The sequence below is a fragment of the Elgaria multicarinata genome, chromosome 3, assembly GCF_023053635.1.
Source record: "Elgaria multicarinata webbii isolate HBS135686 ecotype San Diego chromosome 3, rElgMul1.1.pri, whole genome shotgun sequence".
Lineage (NCBI taxonomy): Eukaryota > Metazoa > Chordata > Lepidosauria > Squamata > Anguidae > Elgaria > Elgaria multicarinata.
The window spans coordinates 55,446,530-55,472,115 of NC_086173.1; the positions used below are offsets into that span (position 1 = coordinate 55,446,530).

Consider the following 25,586-nt stretch of genomic DNA (forward strand, 5'->3'; position numbering starts at 1 on the left):
AATGAATAAAAGCCACTGGTTCCAACAACTAAGCAGCCTCTTGGAAAACAGCCACAACTGAAGAAATATGTCTTTGGCAGGAGACAGCCAGAGCAACAGAAACAGATGTGCAGTATCTGAAAATGGACTTCAAAGACCGGACAACATAGAGTACATTCAGCAACAGAGTTAAGAAAGCATATTAGAAAATATGGCACAAGTTATGAAGAGAATATTTTAGAATTTGTTCTCTGAATTGCTAATGAATTCACAATTTTGTTCAGATTATTCAGTTTATGGCCTTAAACACACTTACTTGATTATATATATTCTAAAACAAGGATTCAGTGCCTCTATTCAATAACCAAAGTCATTAAATAATCTGATATTTCTTTGCACTTTTCCCATTTTTTCTGGGTCTTTAGTAAAAGAAAATAATGCCCCAATCACTATTTCTAAAGATAAATGTTCCACAGCTTGATTTAATGGCATATTGACTGATGATCCGATACACACTTATCTAGAAGTAACTCTCACTGAACCCAATAGCACTTACTTCTGAGTAGATACGCATTGGTTTACAGTTAACCTCTTATGTCTCTGTCTTTTTAATTTTGGGTGGAAAGTAAAATCACAAATTCTAGTCCAAAACTATCTTTCGACACCATTTTTATATCTTATTCACATTAATTATGAACATATTTTTGAGACAGAGGATATATAACTAACATAAACAACTACTGCCTACATGACACTTATCACAATTTCTTTCCAAAGTGTAGCAAACTTATCTTGAGACACCAAAACTTGTATCATACCTGGACCAAGCAGCGGGGACCGGTTTGACTGGGCACTTGACTGGTGCGGTGGCTGAGGTTCAGCCATGTTTGCGTTGATAATGGTGGTGGTAGTGGTGGTGGTGGCGGTACTGCTCTGGATTACAGGATTGTTTCTATCCCACATATTTACAGTCTTGTTGTTATTGTAATTTGGATCACCCCAAGCTGAGGTACCGTCATCAATCTCCATCTTGCGCCGAATGGACGGTGGAGAAGGCTCTTCCCACCCAGTTGCTTCACTACTATCCTTCTGTTTGGTTGGCACTGGTCCACCAACCCATCCTGATCCAGTCTGTTTAACAGAAGCAGCTCCTCCCCAATTACTCACATTGTTGTCCTGGGATTTAGAAGCCCAATTCTGTTGGGGACCAGGTTTTAAAGATTCTCCCCAGCTTGTACCTGTATTAGCCTTGCTGTTTGTGCCATTTCCCCATCCACTGGTCCCAGAACGCGTTGTATCATTCCAGCCAGACCCTGATCTATTGTCAGCATCCCATCCAGAACCATTCTTTTTCCCATCTCCCAAGTGTCCAGAGACAGATGAGGAGTCAACCCAATCTCCACCACCTGAAGTCCAGCCTGGATTTGATTTCTGTCCATCTCCCCAGTTTTGAGATTTGGGTTTCTGAGGTTCACCCCAAGTAGGCGACTTGTCCTCCTGATTTGTGGTCCCACTCCAAGTGTGGCCACTTTTGGCAGCAGCAGCATTATTGACAGCAGTAGAACTTGTCGGCTCTCCCCATCCCCCAGGGCCATTTGGCGCTTTGTTATTGTTGTCGCCCCAACCTGTATTCGTTGGAACTGTTGCAGGTGGAGAGCTGACCCACCCAGATACTGAAGAGGTATTTGTACTGTTCATGATGGACCCATCATTCTTGCCCCCCGAGTTTGAAGGCTGAGTAGCTGCACAACCCCAGGCCTCAGTTCCATTGTCATTCTTTCGTTCAGACCTTGGAGATTCTTCAAATTCCCAGGCAGTGTTTTGCTTTACAGGAGTCTGTCCCCATCCAGTGTTGGACAGAACTCTTGGATCAAGGTCATTCCTTGGCAACTGGACTTGTCCTTGGTCTATCATGCCCTTGTCTCTTCTTCGACCCTCTCCAGTTCCTTCCCTCCCAGCACTGCCTTCATTCTGACTCCCATTGCTATCATTACTTCCTTCACTACCTGTGTTGCCAGATGCTGCAGCTTTGGCCCAAGAGTTTATTTGTTCATTGCCCTGCTGCATGGCAGGATTCTGGCTGGTAACACTAGAGCTATCCCACCCTGTTGATCCTTTCCCATTGATGTCATTATTGGAATGCTGGTTTTGGGGTTTGCTCCATTCACCATTGACACCATTACTGGTGCTGCGGCTTGGGTGGCCCCAAGCACCAGCGTGCATATTACCAACGCCATTGTTGCCACCGCCCCTGCCCCAGGCTAAGACCCCAGGACCAGCAGGAGGTCCTGAATCCCATGCACTTGTTCCATTTCCTTCCTTTTGCACAGCACTGCTGGATCCATTTTGTTTAGCACTTAATGCTGAGTTCACAGTGTCTCCATTCCCCTGACTGAACCCAGAATTGCTGTTTCCTGTGGCAGGATTACTTGGGGACATCCCCCACACTGAATTGCCCATTCCTTCACCACTTCCCCCACTGACTTGAGATACTGATGTCCCATTAGCACCAGGAAGGCTTTGCAGATGGGGCGGGATGATGGCCCCCATGCCAACAGCCATGCCCCAGTTCGGCAGTCCATTTGTCTGCATTGCATTGATAGGGTTTGGTGAAGAGTTCATGGGGTTAGCGTTATTTGGTCCATCAGTGTTAAGGTTCTGAGGTTGTACGCTGAAAGACACATTCTGAGAAGTGGACGTTTGTGGTTCTGTGCTCTCTTGCGGCAACAAGTTTCCCCAAGCACCTAAGGTGCCTGTTGGGTTCCCATTCTGGTTGCCCATGTTCTGACCTATGGCACTGACTGGACTGCAAATACTGGAAGGGTTGCCTGCTCCCACAGTTCCTTCATGTCCGAGTACAGGCCAGGCAGCTGGATTGGCATTGGGGTTAAGGTTAAGATTAATGCCAGCATTTGAGTTGGAAGCACCCCAGCAATTTTGACTTCTACCATCTCCCATCATGTTGTCCATCTTTCCATCCCCACCACTGGCAGAGCAATGAGCTAAGCCAGAGTTGGAACCTGTGGCAACACCCCACACTCTGGCTGAGTTTCCATTACCATTTGCTCCACCAGCTCCAAGGGCACTCTGGTTAGAAGTGCTTTGGATGAGTGCTCCATTGGTGCCATTATTGCCATTGGGTTTCTTTGTATGTCCAGTGAAGTTGCCTTGGGCACTCCCTGTAGCCATGCTACTGTTCTCTGAGCCACAGTTGGAGGCAGAGTCAGTGTCTGTAGTACATTCTGAGGCAGACTCAGTCTCAGTTCCTGTAATGGAAGGCCACGCTTCCTTGTCAGTCCTGTCTATTATCACTTTATCCCAGCTGCAATTGGCTTCACTTCGGAAAGTGGGCTGCTGTCCCCAGTGAGTATTCTCATAATGGTCTCCCAATCCGCTGTGACCAAGGTCTGAAAAATTAAATATGATGCAAATTAGTCTGTTATTCAATGACCCAAATACATCAGTTGCACTCTTGGCTTGATTGCTATGTTTACATTCTTTAAGACATTTCTTCCCTCCTTTACAGCCTAATATATGGGTGGGTGTATGGGGGGAAACAATCTGAGTTTTACAAGGCCTTGCGACACAATGGCTCATACATCTAAACTAATTCCTCTAAAAATGTAATAATGCATTCTATACCCTGAATTCTATGCTCTGAATAACATATCTACTTTATGCTAATACACCTAGGCTTTACATGTAACCAATAGTACTATTCTCTTTTACAAGGCTGTATGAATAGTTTTGATAAGCAATACTGTGGGGTAAGCAAACTCATACATTTTCCTATATGCCACAGAAATTTAAAGGTACATTATAAATCATTTTTTGTTCAGGGCAAACCAAACTTGCAACTATGTTGTTGCTGTAGTGCTGAGTATTAATGCAGATAAATCATATGAATATATAATATATTTTAAATGGAATCTATACTCTAGATTTGGGGAAAGTTTATAAAGGCAATCTAGCTCACTATCTCATCACACACAGGTATTTACACCTTGTTTCACCTAGAAACAAAAATAAAAAACTTCATCAATGAGATTGACTTCCAAAGTTAGAAACACCCCTCACACATTAAAGTTACATCATTTTCATGTATTTTGTTTGTTTGTTTTTGTTTTCTCATACAATGAAATGAAATCAAGGAAATATCTTAGAAAGTATTTTCTGATGACTTAAAATATGGTACTCACTGCATACGAACTGTCACTCTAGCACAGAATGTGGAGCTAACACACAGTGCAGAAATACAGGCATAACAGTTACCCTTTGAACCAGATTCTATGCATTAGCAAAGCATAGGACTAGACTCTTAGACTAGAAACTTCAATATTACATTGTATTGAGCCAAATACAGAAAATCAAAAATATGAGTGATTTTAACTATGATGACAGGTAATAACAAAAATCACAAACATTTTGTTCTGCAATACAGATATGTAGTAAATACAAATGGCATGTTCTGTATTCAGCATATATTATTTTATTAAAAAATCTTGACTGACAGGCCAACCTCTAGTCTGTCAACAAATTAAGAATCTTCTAAAATTTCAAACAGCTGTCGTACACCTTCCCTCAGGTCTAAATATAAGCCATTCCCTAAACTTTTAACACTTTAGGTTTCTACAACTTGAGCTCTTGAGGACTGTTGTGACAACACACACCCATTCTAAATGGGGACAACAGTCTCTCTCTGCAAAGTAAGAAGTTATCAGTACAATGACTCCATCGAAGATTTTATTGGAAACCTAAAATCTGATATCATGCCCACTATTTTTAAATGAACAATAAAGACAAAAGGCAACATCCAAAACAGACTAAAAATGTAGCCTTATGAATAAAAATGTGGACATTTGCTTTAAAATATGCAGCATGAAGACAAAAATATGTACATTCAAGGAGTACTGGTTAAGCCTGTCAAGTTATATTGAACAACATTAATAGACATTGTCTGATTTCATCAGTACTTATATACAGGGGTCAAACCAATCTGAATTATCTATTTGGAAGGTTCTAAACAGCCCACTTCATACTATTTCTTCCTTTCAAGCCACTAGCTGAAATACTTATTTGTGTATTCTGAAGCCCTGGCTGCATAAACGTTTAAGTGGGAAATTGCACTCTAAGTTTGCTCTAACAAGAACCCTGAGTGCATAAATGCTGAAGCTTTCAGACTGTGCCAGAAAGGCATATGCAAATGTGAAAGAGTTTAAGAGATGAGAACACAAAATAAAACAGGTTTATTTACAGACAAAATCCAAAATTAGGTAACACAAGTGGGAAAGCCTATTACTCTTTTAATTTTCTTCACTACGGTATGCAATGAAGTATGCTCTCTCTGATGTAGGATCCTTGAATACATTCAGAAAAAGAGCTGAGCAGCATAAAAGACAGCATTCTTCATTATTAGATAATGAGTACTCCATGAAATACTAACACTCCAAAACCAAACAGCAGTAGATAATGACAAATAATAACTTCATTTTCCTGCCCAGCGCAGCATATCTTTAGCAAGCAGCTCTTTCTCTGAGGACGCCATTTTATCAAACCTGAAAGGCAGCCAAAAGCTTAGGACGCTGTGCTGCTGCTGCTGCTGCTGCCTCTGAAACATTATGTAATAAACTGATTTAACAAAAGCAGATGCTATTTTCCCCCTTTTCCCCTCTCTTGCTGCTCTAAAGGGGCCACCAAGTAATGAAATACCTGAAGAAAGGTGCCGCCCAACCATCCTAGGAGACGCTACATTGTGTGCAGAGCTGTCTCCCCTCCTGCATCTAGGTTCGCCTGGGCTCTCAGCTTCAATATGTCGGCTGTGTACAGAGTGAGCCTCATCCTGTAGAGCTGCCAAGAAAATCGCTCAGTGCAAGTGTGCGCCCAGACAACCTGCAAGCTTGCTCAGGCCTTAGCTGTTCTGGCTTTGGAAATGCCCTTTGCACACAGGGAGACTCCTCCACACTCCTGCCCCCACCTCCAGCAGCACGCAGCAGCCCCCTTAACTCTGGTTAAGGTATCAACAGATGAGGATTTTAAAGCTTTGATTATCTAATTGCAGCTGACACTAAACCGATCTTCCTTCCTCTTTAAATTCTTTCAACTGTCACAAAACATTTTCACTCCGAGACCTCGCCACAATTAGCACGGTGGCTGCTTTTCTTCTGGTTTTTGAAAGTCAGCCAAAAGAACAGCCGCATATTGCTGATTGGCTGCATGCAAATACATTCCTGCCTCCTTCATGTTTCCATTCTCCTCGTCCCGTTTCTAAACAGCAGTGCCACACACTTGGCATACCAGCACTGACTACAACATTGGGGACAAACTTTACACCAAACCTGGCAAGCCTCCAGGTGCTTAATGGCTTCTCTGCATCTATCGAGAAAGTAGAAAATGAGCAAACGTATTAAAAATCACAGTTTCTATTTGAATATGTGTTTAGGCAGGATTCTCACTGCCTAAACACATCGTAGGTATGGTGCTACCCTCCCCTGCCCTCTCAGTATTTTCAAAGGTGATATGATGGAGAAGTTTATTTGCTTTAATTGCTGGTTAAAGTTCACTGTCAACTTTCTTAGGTTTTCATTGCACATGACGCGCTTTTTAGTGTAAGGGTTGTGGATGACTGAGCCATCAACCTAACTAGTCTATGAGGCTCTCCAACCCACAACTAACAGGAAGGGATGTAGCAAAATAATTACTTGGCCTTATTACTAAGAACTAATATACGATAGGTATTCTCAGAATTAATTACAGTATGCAGACTATAGCAAATATCACAGGAGTAGAATCAGATGGCATTGCTTTAAAAGAAAATGTGCAAATGCATCCTTAAACCACATGTACCAGTAGTCTTCATTCACTAGGCTCATAAAACTTTTGAATTATATAATAAGGGCATGTATATCTTAAGATATATTCGTATTCTGTAAATCTGATCTCTGATTTTTTTTAAAAAAAGCAAGTTTCTAGCCCTCAATAGTGTGACACTACACTTGAAACTACACAGACAATGCTGGTGAAAGAAGCCGAAGACTTTTGTTTGTTTGTTTCAGCAGGCCTTTGGAGAATAATCTTGCCCTCCATTTATGTTAATGTCTTATAATTTTGTTGTGTATTTTAAACATTTATGGTCCCCCCACCCCCAATATATGTTTTTAACTTTGTAAGGCTGCCTTGAGGCCCAGCATTGGGCAAAAGGCGGGATACTACTACTACTACTACTACTAATAATAATAATAATAATAATAATGAGGTTGCTGAGCAGGATTTCTAGTGATCAGTCCTTCAAATATCCTTCAATGTTCAATAAGCAAGGGTTCAATGCCATGCACTGTGAATTTCCCTCTGCATAAAAGCAAAAATGCAAATGTGGTAAATCTGCATCTTTTATATTGGTGGAAAACATTTGACTTTTGAAACCTATATAAACTTTGCTTACTTTGGTGCAATTTTTTAAATGCAGAGGACACACTGTCAATAATATCATTTATTAAATGAGATTGTGTATCACTGATATCTCTTTGAATATTTAGCTACCTTCTTCACAGCAGCCCTCAATGCCTCAGTAGTTGCAACTGTTTCTACCTGGAGCTAAGGATTCATATTTGTAAGTTTTATTATTTTATTTAAATATTTTATTACTTCATTTGACATATTATTGCATTCCACTTTTTGTATATCACCTCGAAACTGTAGATCCCACCCCCTCCACAAGGCAGTCCCTAAATTCTTAAATGACTAACAGGGATGGTTGTGTATGGGCTAGTAAAAATGTTAGTATTCAAGTAACTTATGTCAACATATTTGCAATGAAGGTATAAAAATCCAATACATTTAAACAAACACAAACCGAGAAAGGCTGAAATTAGTGTTTATGTTGTGGATTCTAACAACTGCTAAATAATGAAAAGCCAAACTTCAGATTGTGAGCAAACACAATTAATTCTATGCTCTTAATAGACATTTGATTTATCTGACTTCTTTTTCAATTTCAAACACATCCCGAATGCAGCTATAGATGTCAGGGGTGATCTTGCGGTGGGTAGGGTGGAGAGATTTAAGAAAATCTTCCGTTTCAAAATGTATGTCTTTTCTCTGGATAGAATTGTTGTTGCCAATGAGATGCAGTTGGGAATCAGACAGTGTTGGAAGAACCCCAAGCACTTGAAACATATTTCCCCCCAAATGGCACAGGTTGGGCACCTAAAAATATATGCTGAGGCCTAGGAATTCAAATCACATTTCTAGTCTTACACCCTATCATCTCTTCACCACCAGTTCTTGGAAAGGGGAAAAGTGATCACTACAACTGGCTTTCATTTATTATATATTATCAAATTAAAACTTTGTTTTCTTCAATTCCTGTAGCAAATATTTCCTCTCTTCCTGTTACTGAGGTTTAAGGCTCTTCAATTAGGCTACTTTATCAGCTGTCTGACTTTATCTTGGTAAATCTCAAGCAGTGAGCTGGGGGATTGTTTAGTTTTTAATTCCTATTTCAGACAAGAGCCAAATTACAAACAAATTCACTTTAAAGATATCTTTGTTGGTACAAATTACAGTTACAATAATATTACAACCATAAAAAATTGTATGATTTACAGTAATGTTGCCACTTCTAACAGACTTCAAAACACCCATGCTTAAGACTATAACTAAAACAAACTTATACAAACATTTTAGGGGATATGCTAAAATCATATTTCTGCTTAGAAATTAATCTATTCCTCTGGAAAAGTCATTCGAAATCCAGAACTTGTTTTTCTCTCTCTCTCACACACACACACACAGAGAGAGAGAGAGAGAGAGAGAGAGAGAGAGAGAGAAAATAGCTGTTATGTCATAAACATCCCAGAGGAAGATTAGGACTTCAAGTGGGACATAAGCAGCAGGAAGAGCAGGTCAACTTCCAACCCAGTCAAAACCGATTAGCCCTGCTAAAAATATACAAAAACTCCATTGTGAGGAAGCAAGGGTTGCTGAGTATATATCATATATATACTGAGTATATATATACAACCTCCTAAAGCTCAGAATTGCAAAGTTTAGCCAACTCAAAGTTATGCTTTTCCTCCTTTACCTACAGACAGCCACTTTAAAACACTGCAACTATTAAGCACTAAGGCCACAGCCTGCACTCTCTTTCTGACCTTTCAAATCCAGGTAGTCATGATTCAACTTCCACAGTACGGTGGTACATGACAGCTTTGACGTATGCTCAGTTCACATTTAGAGAAGACATAAGCACTTGAACAAAAAAACCTTTTTCTGGGCATGAATAAGTTTATGTTGAAAATTAGGTTTCTAGCTATCAGAGAAGTGAAATTTGAATTAGTGCCCTATAGCAGGTGCAGCATGTGACAAGGTTTAAAAATAGTTTTCTTTTTTAACAAATTATTGTAATCTATAGAACTCTGTAAATATCCTCCTTGTTTCCATAAGGGACTATGGGCCAAACTGTACGCTCAGGGCCAGTTTCACAATTTTACACCTAACAATGCCTCAGGCAAAGCAGTCTACCCAACCATCTGTCCAGCAAGAGAAAAAAGCTAACATTCAGATTCAAAAGAGCTATTTAGAAGACTGAATATAATCTTCAAGAAGTAATAATAAATAAGCACAAGCTTGCTGCTCTTAATACTTTGGGTTATATTTTAGACGTTGTAAAAATGTCCTGTATATGGCCTGAATACCAAATTGGAGTGGGGTCTAGCATTTCACTTTTCTACCCACTTTTACTTTTATTGTAGTTTTCCAAAACACATTTGCTTTTCAAGTTGGTCAGCTATATTACATTTACCTATATGTTTAATTAGCACAATATGCATTGGTAATATACATGCATATCCAGACAATGGTCTGAATGTGCATTACAGTTCTACTCCTAAAGGAAAGGAGGTGAGCTGCCTAACTGGAATACCACAAGGGAAGGATGTATAAACTGCACTGAGTGCCTCACAGGAAGAGCATATGAATAATAATAATAATAATAATAATAATAATAATAATAATAATGATGATGTTTTAACAAATATAGTATTTATTTGCATACATATTTATGTATTAGCTAACTGGCTAGCCTGAAGACACATAGAAATTTATGTTGTATCTTAACTATTTTATCATTCATGTAGTTTAAAGATTCATTGGAAGAGTAAAACTCCTCCAATTCCACCGCCTCTCTGCCTCCTGTCATCTTTCCTTCAAGTGTACGTCTAGTGCTAGCATTCTCTGTGCTTCTCCACTTACATATTTAAATTTCAACAGCATCAGCACTTACAAAATCTATTCAAGGCCCTCCACCAACAAGCGAGTTCTTCCTACAGACATGCAAACCCTTTGAAGTGCAACCAAGGGACTAAAATCATTCAAGTTTTAAGATTAAGCAATATCTGCGCCTCACAACCATATGAAACCTGGTGGCAGATTTATTTTCATATCTTACTAAAGCATTTTATTGCTTATTGTTTTCAGATGTTACCCACTCTGAGACTTCAAGGATAGGCAGAGATAGAAAATAAAGAATAAAGCAGAATGTATTGGCTATAACTGAGCTTTTATTCTAAACGAAGACTATTTATTTTGAACCCTTGAGATTTATGAACTCCACGTGAACTAATCCATGATGATCATCATAAGAGGGAATCAAAATAAGGCATTTTGTATGGAGCTGCTGCAACAGTTGTCTTTCCAGAGTAAACATTACAATACATACATTTTGAATTAAACATCTCATATTAGCTTGTTAACAATTTGCTGACTTTTTGGGGGGGGAATTAAAGTTTGAGGTTTTAAAATTATTATTTTTAAATACGCTGTCATTTTGAAAGGTAAAGACATGTAACTTGGCAACATGATAGCACCTACATAGGGCTTTAGGTATGCCAAGTTTGAAGCACATCGGTTCTTCCCCTGATTTTTAGATTTTTAAAAAAATATTTTCCCCTCAATCATTCCTTTCCCCATATTGCTCCCAGCCAGGTAATGTGTGTATTGCAGGCAGCCTTTCCCTGCTTCCTATCTGAATTGGAAGGGCCAGATGTGTTAGCTTCAAAAGACTCAAGTAGGGGAGATTTGCACTTCAAAATACACAGAGATTAGAGAAGGGACAGTGTGTGCTGATTCTTGATTAGATAAGACTCCTTCTGAAATCGTTCTTCACGAGTGGCTGCTTTGTTTCCTTTGAAAAATCACATTTTAAAAAAATTCATAGCTCCATCTGATACCTCAACACATTTCATGTTTCTATCTTGAAAAATAAAAAAGTTATAGCACTTTGGATTGCCTGAAAAAATCACATTTTAAAAAATTTATTGAGAGCAAACTGCTGCACAGATTTGTCTGAAAATTTCCACACATGACAAGCATGACACCATTTGTAAGCTCAACTTTTTCATGTTTCTATCTTGAGAAATAAAAAAGTCATAGGCACTTATTTCTCCCAATGCAAGTCTATGGGGAAAATCATCCGAATCTCAATTTGGAGTTCCGAATCTCGATTTGGATCTGGATCTGAGGCGGATCGGGGGAGGGCCGAATAGATCCGAGGCGGATTGGACCCGGTTCGGAAGGTCCAAATCGGGGTCCAAGGTGGATTGGGGGGGGTCCATGCACAGCCCCACAATATAGGCATGCATAATAACACAGGATGTTCAGAATTTCTGCTGACTAAGAATTCTTAAATGTTTTATCCATAAACTGCTGCAAACATTAAATAACTGCTCTGCAGATGGTTCTCTCAATGTTGACAGTATTAAGGTATATAAGTAAAAGGAAAATGGAATTCAGGGCTTAATTAAACTGAAAGCTCACCAAGATTTAGCCCTTGAAACTTTACCCAGTCAAATTTTAAGGTATTTGGCTGTTATTTTAATAATGTATTCTTTTTATACATTTTTAATCAGTTTTATGTATTTTTGTTTTCAATGTTGTTTTCTGCCTCGATCCAGAGGGAGAGCCGGGTTGTTGTTGTTGTTGTTGTTATTATTATTATTATTATTCTGGAGTTCAGCCCTGGAGCTCATCAAAAGAATGCTTTCCCTTATCACTAAAGAACCACAGTCTGATCCCACACAGCTTGTGTTAGAGGGGCATATGGGACTTTCAGGCAAGCTTCAGCCATGGCATTTTCTAGCCACAAAAGTTTAACTGATAAAAAACATGTAGCAGTTTACTAATGAATACTCATTAGTGCAGTTACCACATCTTGTGGCAGCAAATCCCATAAATTAATCATGGAATTTATAGCATTCCCCTTCTCCCCAGCAACTCTGAAGTGGGAATTTATTTCACGTAGATTGTCTACCAACAGCAGATATATTTTCGTAGGCCTCAATGCTTTTCAGATCTAGGCAAAGAGCTCAGTAGCAAGATTAATCCCCCTTTATGAGGTGGTTCAAGTGCTTGATGACCCCGGTATGTCCTGAACTGTGTTTCTTTTGAGAGAAGATGCCTCTCCTTTCCAATTATTTGCTCCAAATAAGACTTGCATTTTACACTGCTGCTCAGCCTCCCCCTTTCTCAGGCTATTCTAGGAAGGAATATACTCTGAGATCCACAAGTAATTCCCCTCAGCTATGATATAAGCTGGCCTAGAGTCCATTGACTTTCACAGGACTAGTTCATCCTGCTACAATATCACATAGCATTTAGAACATGCATGGTTGCCAATTCAAGGTTTAAAAATTCCTAAAGCAAAAGCTGCTGAGATTTTCAGCAGATGTTGGGAAGCAAATATTTGAACTGTGTCAGCATTCTAGATGAATGACTTGAACTCCTATTGTTTCATACAAATATGGAGATAGAGAGGTTTGTTGCTTTTGGGGGAAAATGCTAAGACAACATTGTATAATTTGTTCTGTGTTAACTCTTTGTCCTTTGTGTTCACATTAAAACATTATTTTTGTTTTGATCACAAAGTCTGCAAAAGTTGAAGGTAGCATTTTTCAAACAGGATACTAACAACACATATGCAAAGAATTATCATTATGTCTAGGTAGCCTATTAAGAGTTGGTGTTCTCCAGTGCATGGTGAGCTGCAATCCTACTAGGATTGCTGAATAAACGAGAAGGGGGCTACATTCTCCCTGTTTACCTACAGATCCAGTTATCTGAAAGTGGAGATTAAACAGAGAAAGGAAAGGAGTGTGTAGGAACTAATAGGAAGTAAAGCCAGATGAGTGGAGTAGATTCACAGGGCAAGACAGATATTAGTGTTTGAGCAAAGGGTGAAGATTGATTTTTAAAGTTTAGAAAAATTGGTCCATGAGAAATATTAAAAAGCATTAGTTAAATACATGTTTCATATTTTCCCCATGATAGCCTCCTATTATTAAAATGGATGATTAGAAAGGAGTAACTGGAATCAACCAAGCAAGAGGTAAGTTTATACGTTGCATTATTTTCACCTGCATGGGTTACAAATAATGATGAAGGAAGTGAATGCTGTTATTGTAACAATGAATATTATAGGAACATCCACGTTGCAGTTACACCACAACAAATCTTAAATTGTATACATGTCACTTAGCATGGGGTCAAAACCCATTGAGAATTCATTACTTCATGGTTTGTATCAAAAACTTGTACTTTGTGAACATTGCAACAAAAACACAAAGACCCTGTTCAGAAGACACGCTAAGCCCCAGCAATTAAGCATTTTCAGCTAAACGTTATGGCTTAGTGTGTTGTGTGAACCATGACTTAGCGTGTCATGTGAACCACTCTTAACCACAATGGCTACATAACTATGATTTACATATGCTCATTAACCATTTCCTGCAATAGAGTTAGCAGCCTAACCATGCCTTAACGTGTTGTTTGAACACGCCCAAAATGAAGTGAACAGAATAGGACTCCTGAAATTGTGTGAGCCTCCCTTTAAGTTAAAGATGAACTGTATGACCTTCCCAAATATAACACTCAGCTTGGTTGATAGCATTTACCTGTCTCAGTACAGGTAGATTTAGACACAACAATCTGCTTCAACACCTGCTCAAAACGGAACTTCAAGGGAGCAAAAAAATTATAACAATAAGGCAGGCGTGGGGAACCTCAGATCCATGGGCCAAATCCAACCCTCCTGGGGTCCTCCACATGACACCCATTTTCTTGGCCATATCCCATGATCATTTGGTAGTTTTCCAGCTTTTGTGGGTTCTTTTTCCCATTCTAAAAAATGGGAATGCCTCTCCTAAGGCTTATTTACTGGCAGTAAGAGTTTTAAGCAAAAATATGCTGGCAGTTTTGCTATTTTGGCCCTGCCCCCCTTTGCCTTTGTCCTCATCCACCACTGGAATGCAGTCTTCTCCAAAATGGAATAGGGCCCTCAAGCTGAAAGAGGTTCTCCACTCTTGCAACAAGGGAAGATGCATGAGTGGCCTGGACTTGGAAGAAGCCAGTCAGCATTCTACCACCTGGCCCAATCAAAATATACAACAGTCAGGCTGTGAGGATTATGAGGAAAGGAGTGCACACTTCTCTAAAATTTCCTCTGCCTCTTTTGGGAGGTCTGTCTTCTATTTTGAGAGCCATAATCATTGCAAATGCCATTCATATATACATAGTTTTCACAGTTTCCATTCATTTGACTTAACTGCTGCCCACAGCAAAACCCAGTACTACCCATTCCTGAGGTTGCAGCATTTTTGGTTAAATCATCTGTGTTTCAGTTTATACCTGTTTGTCTATATCAGGTGTAGAGCACCCATTTCAGACCAAGGGCTGTATTCTCTCATGAGAAACCTTCCAGGGATTGTATGCTAGCAGTGGATGGGACCAGACACATCCCACAGACTCTCTCTCTCTCTCTCTCTGTCTCATACACACACACACACCTCTCTGTATTTCTCCCTCTCTCTCTCACACACACACACACACACACACACTCATCTCTCTGTATTTTTCCCTCTCTCTCTTTCACACACACACACAAACACAAACACACACACACACACACACACACACACACACACACACACACACTCCATCCATCCAATTCTCTCTCTCTTCCTCACCCCACTTCAGTACTTAAGGCTTTTAAAAAGCTCCCATTAGCACTAATGGGCTTTTAAAAAAAATCCTAATTGTTGCATAGGATGTCTGGTTCTGGGGGTTGCAGTGCATGGGGAGGAAAGGGATAGTTCTTCGCTCTCAAGGTTCTCCCTCCCCCAATGCCCGCTTGTGCAGCACTTGGGTTTTTTAAAAGCCTCCACTGGCATCTATGCACCGTTAGACTTACAACTCTCAACTCTCCCAGAATTCGGGGGAGGGGGGGAAATCTACAACTGCCAGCTTTCCCCAGCCATAGACCTTTTTTCGGTTTAACATGCGTAGGATTGCATCCTAAGTCTCAAACTGATATTCAAAAATGGCAGTTATGGATTATATTTGATGTACCCAATGCATTCCAGCATATAGTCTTAGGATTGTAACCAACAGTGTCCTTCCATTAGTGGAACAGACACTGCTAACAAAACGAATTAGCCCTCCCCACTCTAATTAGCTGTGCGCCCTCAATTACACTCTGGAGGGTTGGGAGACCTCCAATGCAGGAGGGAAAGACAAACTCCAGTTGCAGGAGCAGAGGTTCACTTGCATGATGTGGTTTTAGCCCTTAAGACTGCAATCCTATACACATTTACTTGGTAGTTAATGCTGCAAAACAATGATTTTACAACTACAAACTACTATTTACTAATTTTGTTGCAAGACTTTGAAAGTTTGCTTATGCTAAATTATTCCCCCCCCCCTCCAAGATACATACTGTAGTCTCTAAAGTAGCAGACAGCTCTCCACTATAGTTATGTTTGTCATATTCACTCATTACAAGTCATCTAAGAGTTTAGGGAAGCAGATATGGGGAAAGTTCTCAGCTGGAGTATGGCAAGCAGAGGCCAACATTGCTGAAATAGGCAATGCTAGGAACAGGATTAGCATGTGCCTAACATTTACAAAGCTACCAATGTTACTTTACTTTAATATTTCTGATGAACTGAAAGTCTGACTGATACACTGCTCACATGGATTTTTGGTGAATGTGTCCCTCTAAGAGAGAATAGAACAAAGTTTCTCCCTCTAAAAGATCACTGTGTTCTGAATGAGAGAGGCAATTCTGAGTTAAAGGTTAACTATTTAATTGAGCGCCTGAACAAGTCCCCCGCACACAATTTTTAAATCTCTTACCTGTTGGGGTCTGAGTCTTACTGGGGTGGTGATGTCCACCTACTCCTGGCTGTGGAGGAGGACTTGCTCCTGCTAGTCCAGTACCTTGGGCTGGGCTCGTGCTGATCAGAGTTCCGGTAGGCAGAGGCTGGCCTCTCTTTAAGAGCTGCTTCTGTTCTTGTTGGCGGAAGCGTGGAGGCACCTCACGAGGCAGGTATCGGGATGCAGCTGGCTGCTGCCCATTGGCAGATGCACGCTTGCCATTGCTATTGTTAGTAATAGTGCTGGTGGAAGTACTGGTACTGGTACCGGCAGGTTGGGGCTGGCTTAAACTGGTCTTAATAGGTTCTGGCACTGTGAGAAATGGAACATTAAAAAATATGATTAGAGGGGTGAATTACACAGAATTAATCACAGCATAACTGAAATTAGATCTCATTTGCATGCCCTCGGTCAAAACAAGCAAGCAAAGAAACCACACATTTTAGGTATCAGTGTTTATGTTATGGAAAATCAGCACAGGGTACATTTAAAAACTATTTACTGGCAACACTGACTGACACATTGGGCCAGCTTGCATGTAACAACAGCCCATGCTTCTCGTGCCTGAGCAAGCAAAAGTGGGCATGCTGCCTGCTGTGCACCAGCCACTTGTTTTTAATTAACAACCTATGATTGGTCCTACGACACACCATGGGTAACTGCTTGGTTGTTTAGCCCTATTGAATCCAGTGCTCTGGTTTCAACAACGTATGAATGGGCTGATCGGAGGTTGTTGAGCAAAAGTAGAAGTGGCGGGTGCGTGAGGGGCAGCACACTTTCTCTCCCCCTTATCCACGACAACTCACTATTTTACATTTAAATTTGCTTATTCCCTAACACTACAGATGCCTTCCAGAATAAAATGGTCTTTATTAGTCTTCTAGGAACAGTACCTTCTTATGAACTACAGTTGAGCTTGAACAGATCCAGCTAGGATGGCCTCACAAGGATGAGTATTATATAAACAAATAAAAATGTCCTGGTCCTGTGGATAAAATCCTAATCTCAGACAGAAGGGGCATCCTAAGCAAGGCATCATCAGATGGTTGTGAGGGATTTCGTATAAGAGAAAGCATTCCATGAAATAACCCGAATCAAGGCTGTTTACAGCTTTGAAAGGTAACAGCCAACACCTTGAAATGAGTCCAAAAACTACCTCCAAACCAATGGAGCTCATTGAAAACTGATGTTTATGCTCACAGCAACTTAACCAAGCCAAAGCCAGACTCACAGCATGTTACAAATAATTAAGCTGGAACTTACAAAGGCAAGTATCATAATGGCAAAGAGCACACTGAATGACAGCAAAGACCCAGATATCCAATAGCAATGCCAGGTCCAGACCCAAGCTTCATTGTCTTTTATAACACCTAACTACATATATTTATGTATTATTTTAATTTACTTAAAACACTTTGTACCCCAAATTTCAGCCCAAAAGCACCCTTAACTTACAAATGGATTTTTAAAACAGAACAATACAAAATGTTGTAAAACACTGATAAAAATGTACAAAACCAGACAGCAGCACAAAAAGGAAAAGCACCACATTAATGGTATATCTAGTAGCAGCATAATATTAAATTGCCCCAAATGCCTTCACACGAATAACCGCGTCTTTACTGCCCACCTTAAGGCAAGCAGCAATTGAGTCAGTCAGATATCCTTAGGAGTCAGTCACGGCTACACAATCAAAAAGGGCCTGCCTCATGTTCACTTCTGTAGGTTCACTTCTGAGAGTGGTGGAACACGGAGCAGGGCTTCAGATATTGCCCTGAGTGCAGGGCCAGACACAGGGATAAGTCTTTTGATTTCCTGATCCCAGACTGGTTAGGACTTTTAAAGGTCAATCCCAGCAATTTGAATTGGGCCTGGAAACAAACTGGTAGCTAGTCCAAATGGAACAATATCAGTTACATGCTCAGTTTACTGAGACCCAGTTCAAAGTATGGCTGCTAAACCAACTGAAGTTTTTGAGCCCTTCTCAAAGGCAGCCCCACATACAGCATATTAGGAAATCGAATCTGGATGTTAGCACGGAACAGTAAACGTTCCTACAGTTAAAATCAGCAAAGCATGTTTAGTCGCAGTTTATAAACTAGGTCAAAAACCTTAAGAAAGGCCAGGCTACAAAGTTGTTATAATCTTTCTATCTTCTTAACAAAGCACAACTCAATTTTTCCCCTTCCTATAAATGCCACACTTCACCTCATATCTTGGCAATCAGCTGCTTAGACGTAGGTGCAAAAAGAGATGCCATTCTTCCATTCCCTGCTTCTCTAAACTATTACAAAATCAAAATGAGCTTAAATATTCTACAAAATTCACATCATCCCCTGTGTTTTACATTCTTTTCAACTCCGTTTGTAAAGCTCAAAGTCAATGTGCTGCACTACATATACAGTACGTTTAACACAGACCTGGAATATATACTTTGGGAATACAGATGAAACACCGACTTTGTTTAAACCTCTGCAGCTCCTCGAAACTAGAAACATTTCCTGGATTTTTAATTGGAATGAAACCAGAGCCAGATCCCCACCGAGGTAACGTTATCCAAGAACAATGAAGTATCAAACAGAGGAAAGCTTGTATGACATTTTCTCACTGGAACCCACTAAGGTCAATATATAGAGACAGATGAAATCAAATAAATTGATGAGAAAGTGTAACACCACTTTTTTATCCACAACTGTAAAATAATCTGCTGATGCAGCAGAATTTTGCTGTAAGAATTAAGCTTCTGGAAAGTTTCAAATAATGTACTCCCACTACAGCAGAATGTGAGTGCTTACTAAAAGCAATTTTGGGGGGAAATTAGCTAGCTTGCTACTTTCATTACATTACAGGGGAACACACACAATTTGTACAATTTAAATACCATGGTTGAAGACATATCATCTACTTTATACCTAATCTGAACTATCTGAAATTGAGATCTTTTTAATTTTTTCAATATACTGAACATGGGCTAAACTAACCCAGAAAGAAAGAAAAGAAAGTAAATAATCAAAGGAAAAAACGTTTGTGATTCTGTGCTTTCTACACCCAAGATTTAGTCTGAGTTTATAGAGTATAGAATCACAAAAGTTTTCTCCTCAGAGGTCAGCACAAACTTATAATGATCTAGAGAGACTTGGGTTGGGGATATATTTAAATAGTTATAGGTAGGAATGTTATCCATAGAGATAGTAATCCAAAAGACTTGTGCAACATTTGATATGCTATTTTGCTCTATTGTCATCTCACCTTTACTGCAATACTTTTTTTGCACTTATTTCCATCAGATACATCTTGTACAGGAAACCATCACTTCTCAGAGATGTGACAGACATGGTCTCTAGCTGATTCTAATACACTCACTTTGTGGTTCCAAGAGTCCACATGGTTTAACTAGCTGAAGCCCCCCACTCTCCCGAGTTTAACTTATGTGTGGGTTGCACTGTTCGCATTTGTCAACTACGCAAAGAGGGAGCTGCCCTCCTATCACCATGAATGTACAAACACACACAACACAGTGCAACACAACATATTTTATATTAACATTTGTTTGCTCAAAATACCCCACATTCTGATAAGAGAATCTGCATTTCGGAATATCAAACTTTCCATTATTTTCTAGCTTTTCTTTTCTTTTGCTTCTAGAACAGCAGAACTGTGGACCAAACTTGTAAGACTGCATTGAACACGATGCCTTAAGCCACCACTATATGATTCAAAAAATCAATCCACAATTTAGGGCTGCAATCCTATACATATGCGCCTGAGAGTAAGTCCAATTTAATTGAATCCACTGGGACTTACGTCTGAATAGACATGTATATGATTGCACTGTATGTTTATCCTTTCTTTCAATGGTTTAATGAACTTTTCAGATTTAAGAGCCTCATGTGTAGGTCCTCACTGATTCAATATTTTCTCCTCCATTCGTTCATTAAGTAAGCCATTCTCTATAAAATGAACATATCTAGCTGTTCTATACTATTAGGTATTAAGCCATTTACATTACCATTATAAGCTCCAACACTTTTACTCCCCGGTTACTCCAAACAAAAATAAACTCTCCCTTGTATAATTTTCAGTTTACAATCTCTTCTTCGGTGAAAGCCATTTGTTCACAGTAGACAGCATTTCTTTAAGCTTTGAACTAGAAATATCCATTTCACCCAAAGTGAAAAGCTAGTATTTCAAGCAAAGATATTATAAATCTCAGATCTCTGGTTTTATACAGGAAACCAAAATTATAGCGCAACTTATTCAGGGGTGAATTCTATGTCACCATGCTAAGCCTTTGTTGTCTGGTTTTTCTCATTCCAACCTATTCACTTATTTATATCAGCCATGTGCGCACATCCCAGTCATGATCTATGTCTTAGACCTGCCCTCCAGATTTCTATCAGACATGTCACACATGCTAATCTTGCCTGAAGTAATGAGGCCAAACTCACTCGGTTTGCACCAGATTCTGGCACAGAGCAATTGAAAGTCTAGCTGGGAGGGAGTGCTAGCAAGACAATGCAACTGGCAGCTCCAAATGAGTTATCAGAATGGCTTAGAAGATGTAGAATGCTAGTCAAAGGAAAAACATGGGTTTTCTGGCTGAGAACATCACCAATTTCAAGCACAGACCTAAGGCAGACTTTGCAGAAGTTGCTGTTTGAGAGTTCCAAATGAGAAAATATATATAAGAAAATCTCTATGGTTAATTAAAAACACAGAGACAACAGAGAAAACATGGCATACTTAACAAAGAATTTAAAATGTGGCAAGGGATGAGTGTAGTAAATTATTTTATTTTGTATAGTGGCAGCCTGGGGGAAAAAAGTATCAGAGGCATATATGGGAAAGGGTCTCTGGGGACAATGTGAGAAGCTAAAAGTTCCTTCTACAAGTAAAAAGAAACTGCAAAGAATCAACAATTCTATTTCTCAACAACTCTCTAGAAATAGCTGCCATTAGTTTTTAAGAAGTAGGAAATGAAAGAGGCAGTTTAAAAATGATTCAATATCTAACCAGACAAAAACTCATTTCACCTCCTTTATTCATTCTGCATTTTAAAAATAGGTGGTTTATTCAAAGATCTGGTTTGGACATAAAATTTGGACTATAATTTAGTGTTAAGTGATTAAGTCTTCATGAGCCTTGAATTTGCACTCTATCCCTACTCTCCTCTTGAAAGAGGAAATCAGAAACATCTACTTCCAGTTTTCAATTAACCAAATTCGATATTATGTCTAAACTTAGTGAGCAAACAAGCCAGGATCATGAGCCACTGTCTGACCCTGGCTTGTGTGAATTAACCTTAGCATAAACTAACCGGAGTTCCCCGAAGTTTCAACTTATCCCAATCTTCTCCTTGCAGCTGTACCAGAGAAAGGGAGTGCAGGAGGAATGTACAAACCCAAGGCTTGTTCACATAACAAAAAAGGCCCAGTATCTCCCTTTTATAGATATTTTAATTGCACATGCGATAAAAATATGTATGTACCATTTTTAAATGCAGCTTAACCTGTTTTCAACAATCCTATAAGAGAGGGATAGGCAGGAACGGATGGAGTGTGTGTGGGGGGCGAGACTACCTTTCCATGCTGGCTGGCAGAGGTTTGGGGGAGAGATCATTTTTATTTGGCCATTTCCAGGCATTTTCTTTCTCGTTTTCCTTTCCACTCCCATTGATTCCAATGGGAAGGAAATGAACTACCACAGTTCCAAGACTGGCTGACCTATTCCCCTATTCTGGGGATATGTTGAGGGCACAGGAAAGCTTTGGATCCAGGTTTTCCCGGAATGCATAATTTTTCTGCTCTTCAATGCTTTTCTGCTTTTCAATGTTCAGACATTGAAAAGTCAGTGGCTGCACGGAGGAGGCTTGCAAGGCCAGTCTCCCTTTCCGAGGGCTGGTCTTTCTCAGCCCTTGCAGACGGAGATCTAAAAGATCAAGTGGCCCTTAGACTTCCTCCCAGGGACCATAGCATTGCAACCTTACTTGATGAAGTTGTGTTGATGTAGTGTTGTGGCAGATGTCTGTCTGCGCTATCAAAACTGATATGCCTTCAATCTAATTTTTATTTTGTTTAAATATATCTTGCAGCTTCATAGTAGACTCTACTATTCCAGCTGACCTTTAAGGAGCTTTCACTGTACCATATGAATTAAATTGACTGCAGTCCCTCAGGATATGAATTTCATCCCATCCTTTTACAGGAATATTGCTGTTTGGGAAGACAGAACATCTACTCATGATCAAATTCTGCACAGCCAGCAATTCAATACATTATGCAGCAAATACGAAGTCCCCCCCCCCTCCTATTTCCATCAGCCAGACTACTTTTGCATACTTTTAATACTTACCTGTACCAAAACTTCAATCTAAACATTTCTCTCTTCTGATCTTTAGGGGAACCTGATGGGTTGCCTAGCTTTGTTTGCTGGAGCGGCAGTCAAACCAGTAATAGCTACAGTTCTTCATTTCCTAAACTCTTGGCAAATGGCAGCTAAATAATAATAAGGAACATTTTGAGGTAACTATTTTAACACCGCTTAGCAACATGGCTTGGGACCACAGGAGATTGAAGGGTTTTTTGTTTTGTTTGTTTTTCAGGATGTTTGCAAAAAGTTATGTACCAGAGATTATCATCCTGTATGAGAATGTGTGGGACAACTAAAAACAAACAAGCAAAATTTCTCCAAATGTTTGCCCTAACTGAAGTTCTTCTCCTGAATTAAATGCACTAGAAGAGATTTTAAAAGATAATAAAGTTTCCCTGGCACAGGTTCAAATTAGTTAATGTTACAAGTCTACATTGTTTAAAATTAATCTTCAACAGGATAAAATGAATCAGGGCAAAAGTAAACAACAGTGTTTCTAAACTCCTTGCTTATTCCTGTAAGTGATCAATAAATTGTATTTCACTGGCACAACAATTAATGTTAACATCAATGTCATTGACACCCTGATTAAGAGTTTCTATTATTTGATCTCCTGAAAGACTCAATCCCATATAGGCCACACTAACACATCCGAGTCCTACTTTTGCATCTAACTGTATGTGAAAGAAAACGCAGTACCCAAAGATAAGAGACTGTTTACACTTGACAATGGAACTACTGTATCTTCCTCCACCCTAGCAATAAGAACCACAAGCTACGGAAGCTGACAGCCAGCTGAATTCAGTATCAGTACATATTTTCAACCTGGATCTTCTTAAATACGGATGATGGTTGAACTTGTTTGTTTGTTTGATGGTGCCACTTTGTTTCTAGTGTGCTATTCTATCAGGACCTATTTGATGGAAAAGAAAATATAAAAAAGAAAATATTCCCCACCCATGCTTTCCCATCTCCCCCCCCCAATATATATATATATCACACACACAATGTTATATCACAAACAAAATCTACATTTTAACTTAAGAGAAAAATGAGGAATTTCTTAAGAGCCTTAGAGAGGCATAATAATTAGGATTTTAAAATATGTAAATGTATTTAAATATAGTCAATCAGTTAAAAGCCATAACATAATTTTAAAAAAACCTAATCAGTTGACAGCACTAGTTAGGAATAGGAGAGTAATCAGCCTCGTAACTAAGAATTAATGGCCTTAAAAATCATTTATGGGGAGACTAATATTTTTCAACAACTTATAAGAGTTCTGAATGAATTCTGATGGAACAACACAGCCATCTTTCCAACTCATTAAGACACAGGGAGCATAATAATAATAATAATAATAATAATAATAATAATAATAATAATAATAATAATAGTCTTCCTGCCAAAAATAAAGTTCACCTGATTATGGAATTGGGAGAGAGAAATGCAGCTACACCACCAAGATAAATTAAAACCTTACAGAACAGAAATGGCTTGGTTCCAAATTACCCTGCTGCTTTGGATAGCAAGTAGTACAGTGATTTGCATAAGGTATTCTAAAGTAACAAAGCATCACGTTGTAACACACACTAAAATAAAATCCTTTACATGCAATTTCATAACAGCCCTCACCGCCAGCTAAGTAGCCGTGGAGATTTGCTACAGCATTGTGGGAAAATGCCTGCTGCTTTGAGTGAATGCATTAGCTTTGCTAATGCTTTCTTTACTGTAGCAGTTCCAACAACTGACTTACACACTGTCAATTGTTTGAGAGCACCTTTATTGATCTAAATGATACTTTTTGGAAGTTATGGTTTTCTTCTGAATGTAAAAACACACACTGTCACACACATACAACTAGCAAACTTTATAGGAGGAAAGCGTACAACCTGGCAGAGGCTGTGGTCAGTGGAAGCTGGCTAGAACACTAAAATGCTATGCACCATACATTTAATCAGCCCCAAGGGCCAATCTGCCAATCTACGAAAAGACCTTGCCAGTTACACAAGAGGCTGCCTGTCTACCCTTTCACCTGATGATAATATATTGCCATGACTGTTGTCATTTAAGTAGCTGACTGAGATACAGAAAATGAAATCTGGTCTAGTGTCATGATGAGCAGATCAGTCCGCTTTTGAATACTACATTGTTCATTTCTAAATGACAGTATTTAATGTGCTATTTTGGTTTCCAAACAAGCACTGCAGACTACTTTTTTTTTTGGAAACAAATAAGGCAGCAGAGGGTTGCAATATAAAGAAAAAGCAAGTGTGGGGTTTAAAGACAAAAACAATTTTGTCTCGGTTTTTTTGTGATAGATATCTATTTGTAATACACTGCAAAAGCCCCCCACTTCCTAAACAAATTGCTTGCTGCTAATAATCACTCCATACTTAATGGTATCTAACTTCCTAATCCAATTTTAGAGAAACAAATCCAATAATTACTTACATATGCTTTTTAATGATTACAATCTCAGAGGAATCCCAACTCTACATAAAAGCATTAAGAAATTGTATATGGATTTTATTAATGCAATGAATGGGATCAGTCACCCAGATTTCAATTACTACAAAAGCTTTTAAGCACATTTCTGCAACAGAAGGAAAGAATGCATAAAGAAGTGACAGAAACTGCTTAAGCCTCACAACATTGATTTCTGGTTGTTTTGGACCTCCAGTCTTCTAACTAACATTGAATACTGTACTATGTTTCTTTCTGTTCCCAAATTAGCAAAAAACAAAACCCCATGTATTTGTTCACTGAGAAGGGAAAGGAAAGGCACAACACAAGCCAGCATTCTGGAAGAGGAACAGTTAAACCCAGCAATGCATTCTTGGCTGCTGCTGTGACAGGATTTATTTACAGCTTCCATTAACACAGCAGCTCCATTACAAAGTGCTGTATGTGAGAAGAATTTTTGATTATACAATGCAAGTGCCTCACTGCATTAAACATAGCATGCGAATGTACTCCCCCCCCCCCCCCGTAATTGGTTTGGGTCATTGTTTGATGGGTTTATGAATTCATTA

At 39.3% G+C, this 25,586-nt stretch overlaps 1 protein-coding gene across 5 annotated transcripts in view; it reads right to left on the reverse strand.

The window, feature by feature from the left end:
* Positions 1–25,586, reverse strand: part of TNRC6C (trinucleotide repeat containing adaptor 6C) — a 544,733-nt gene that overhangs the window by 51,637 nt on the left and 467,510 nt on the right. For 4 of the 5 annotated variants that reach the window (XM_063120370.1, XM_063120371.1, XM_063120369.1 and 1 more), the window contains 2 exons: positions 16,162–16,494; positions 798–3,386 (listed from right to left, as the gene is read on the reverse strand). In XM_063120370.1, the coding sequence (XP_062976440.1) occupies positions 798–3,386; positions 16,162–16,494 (2,922 nt within the window). Of the gene's footprint in view, positions 1–797; positions 3,387–5,688; positions 6,128–16,161; positions 16,495–25,586 lie in introns of those variants that run through there. The other variant, XM_063120373.1, reaches the window with a different exon arrangement.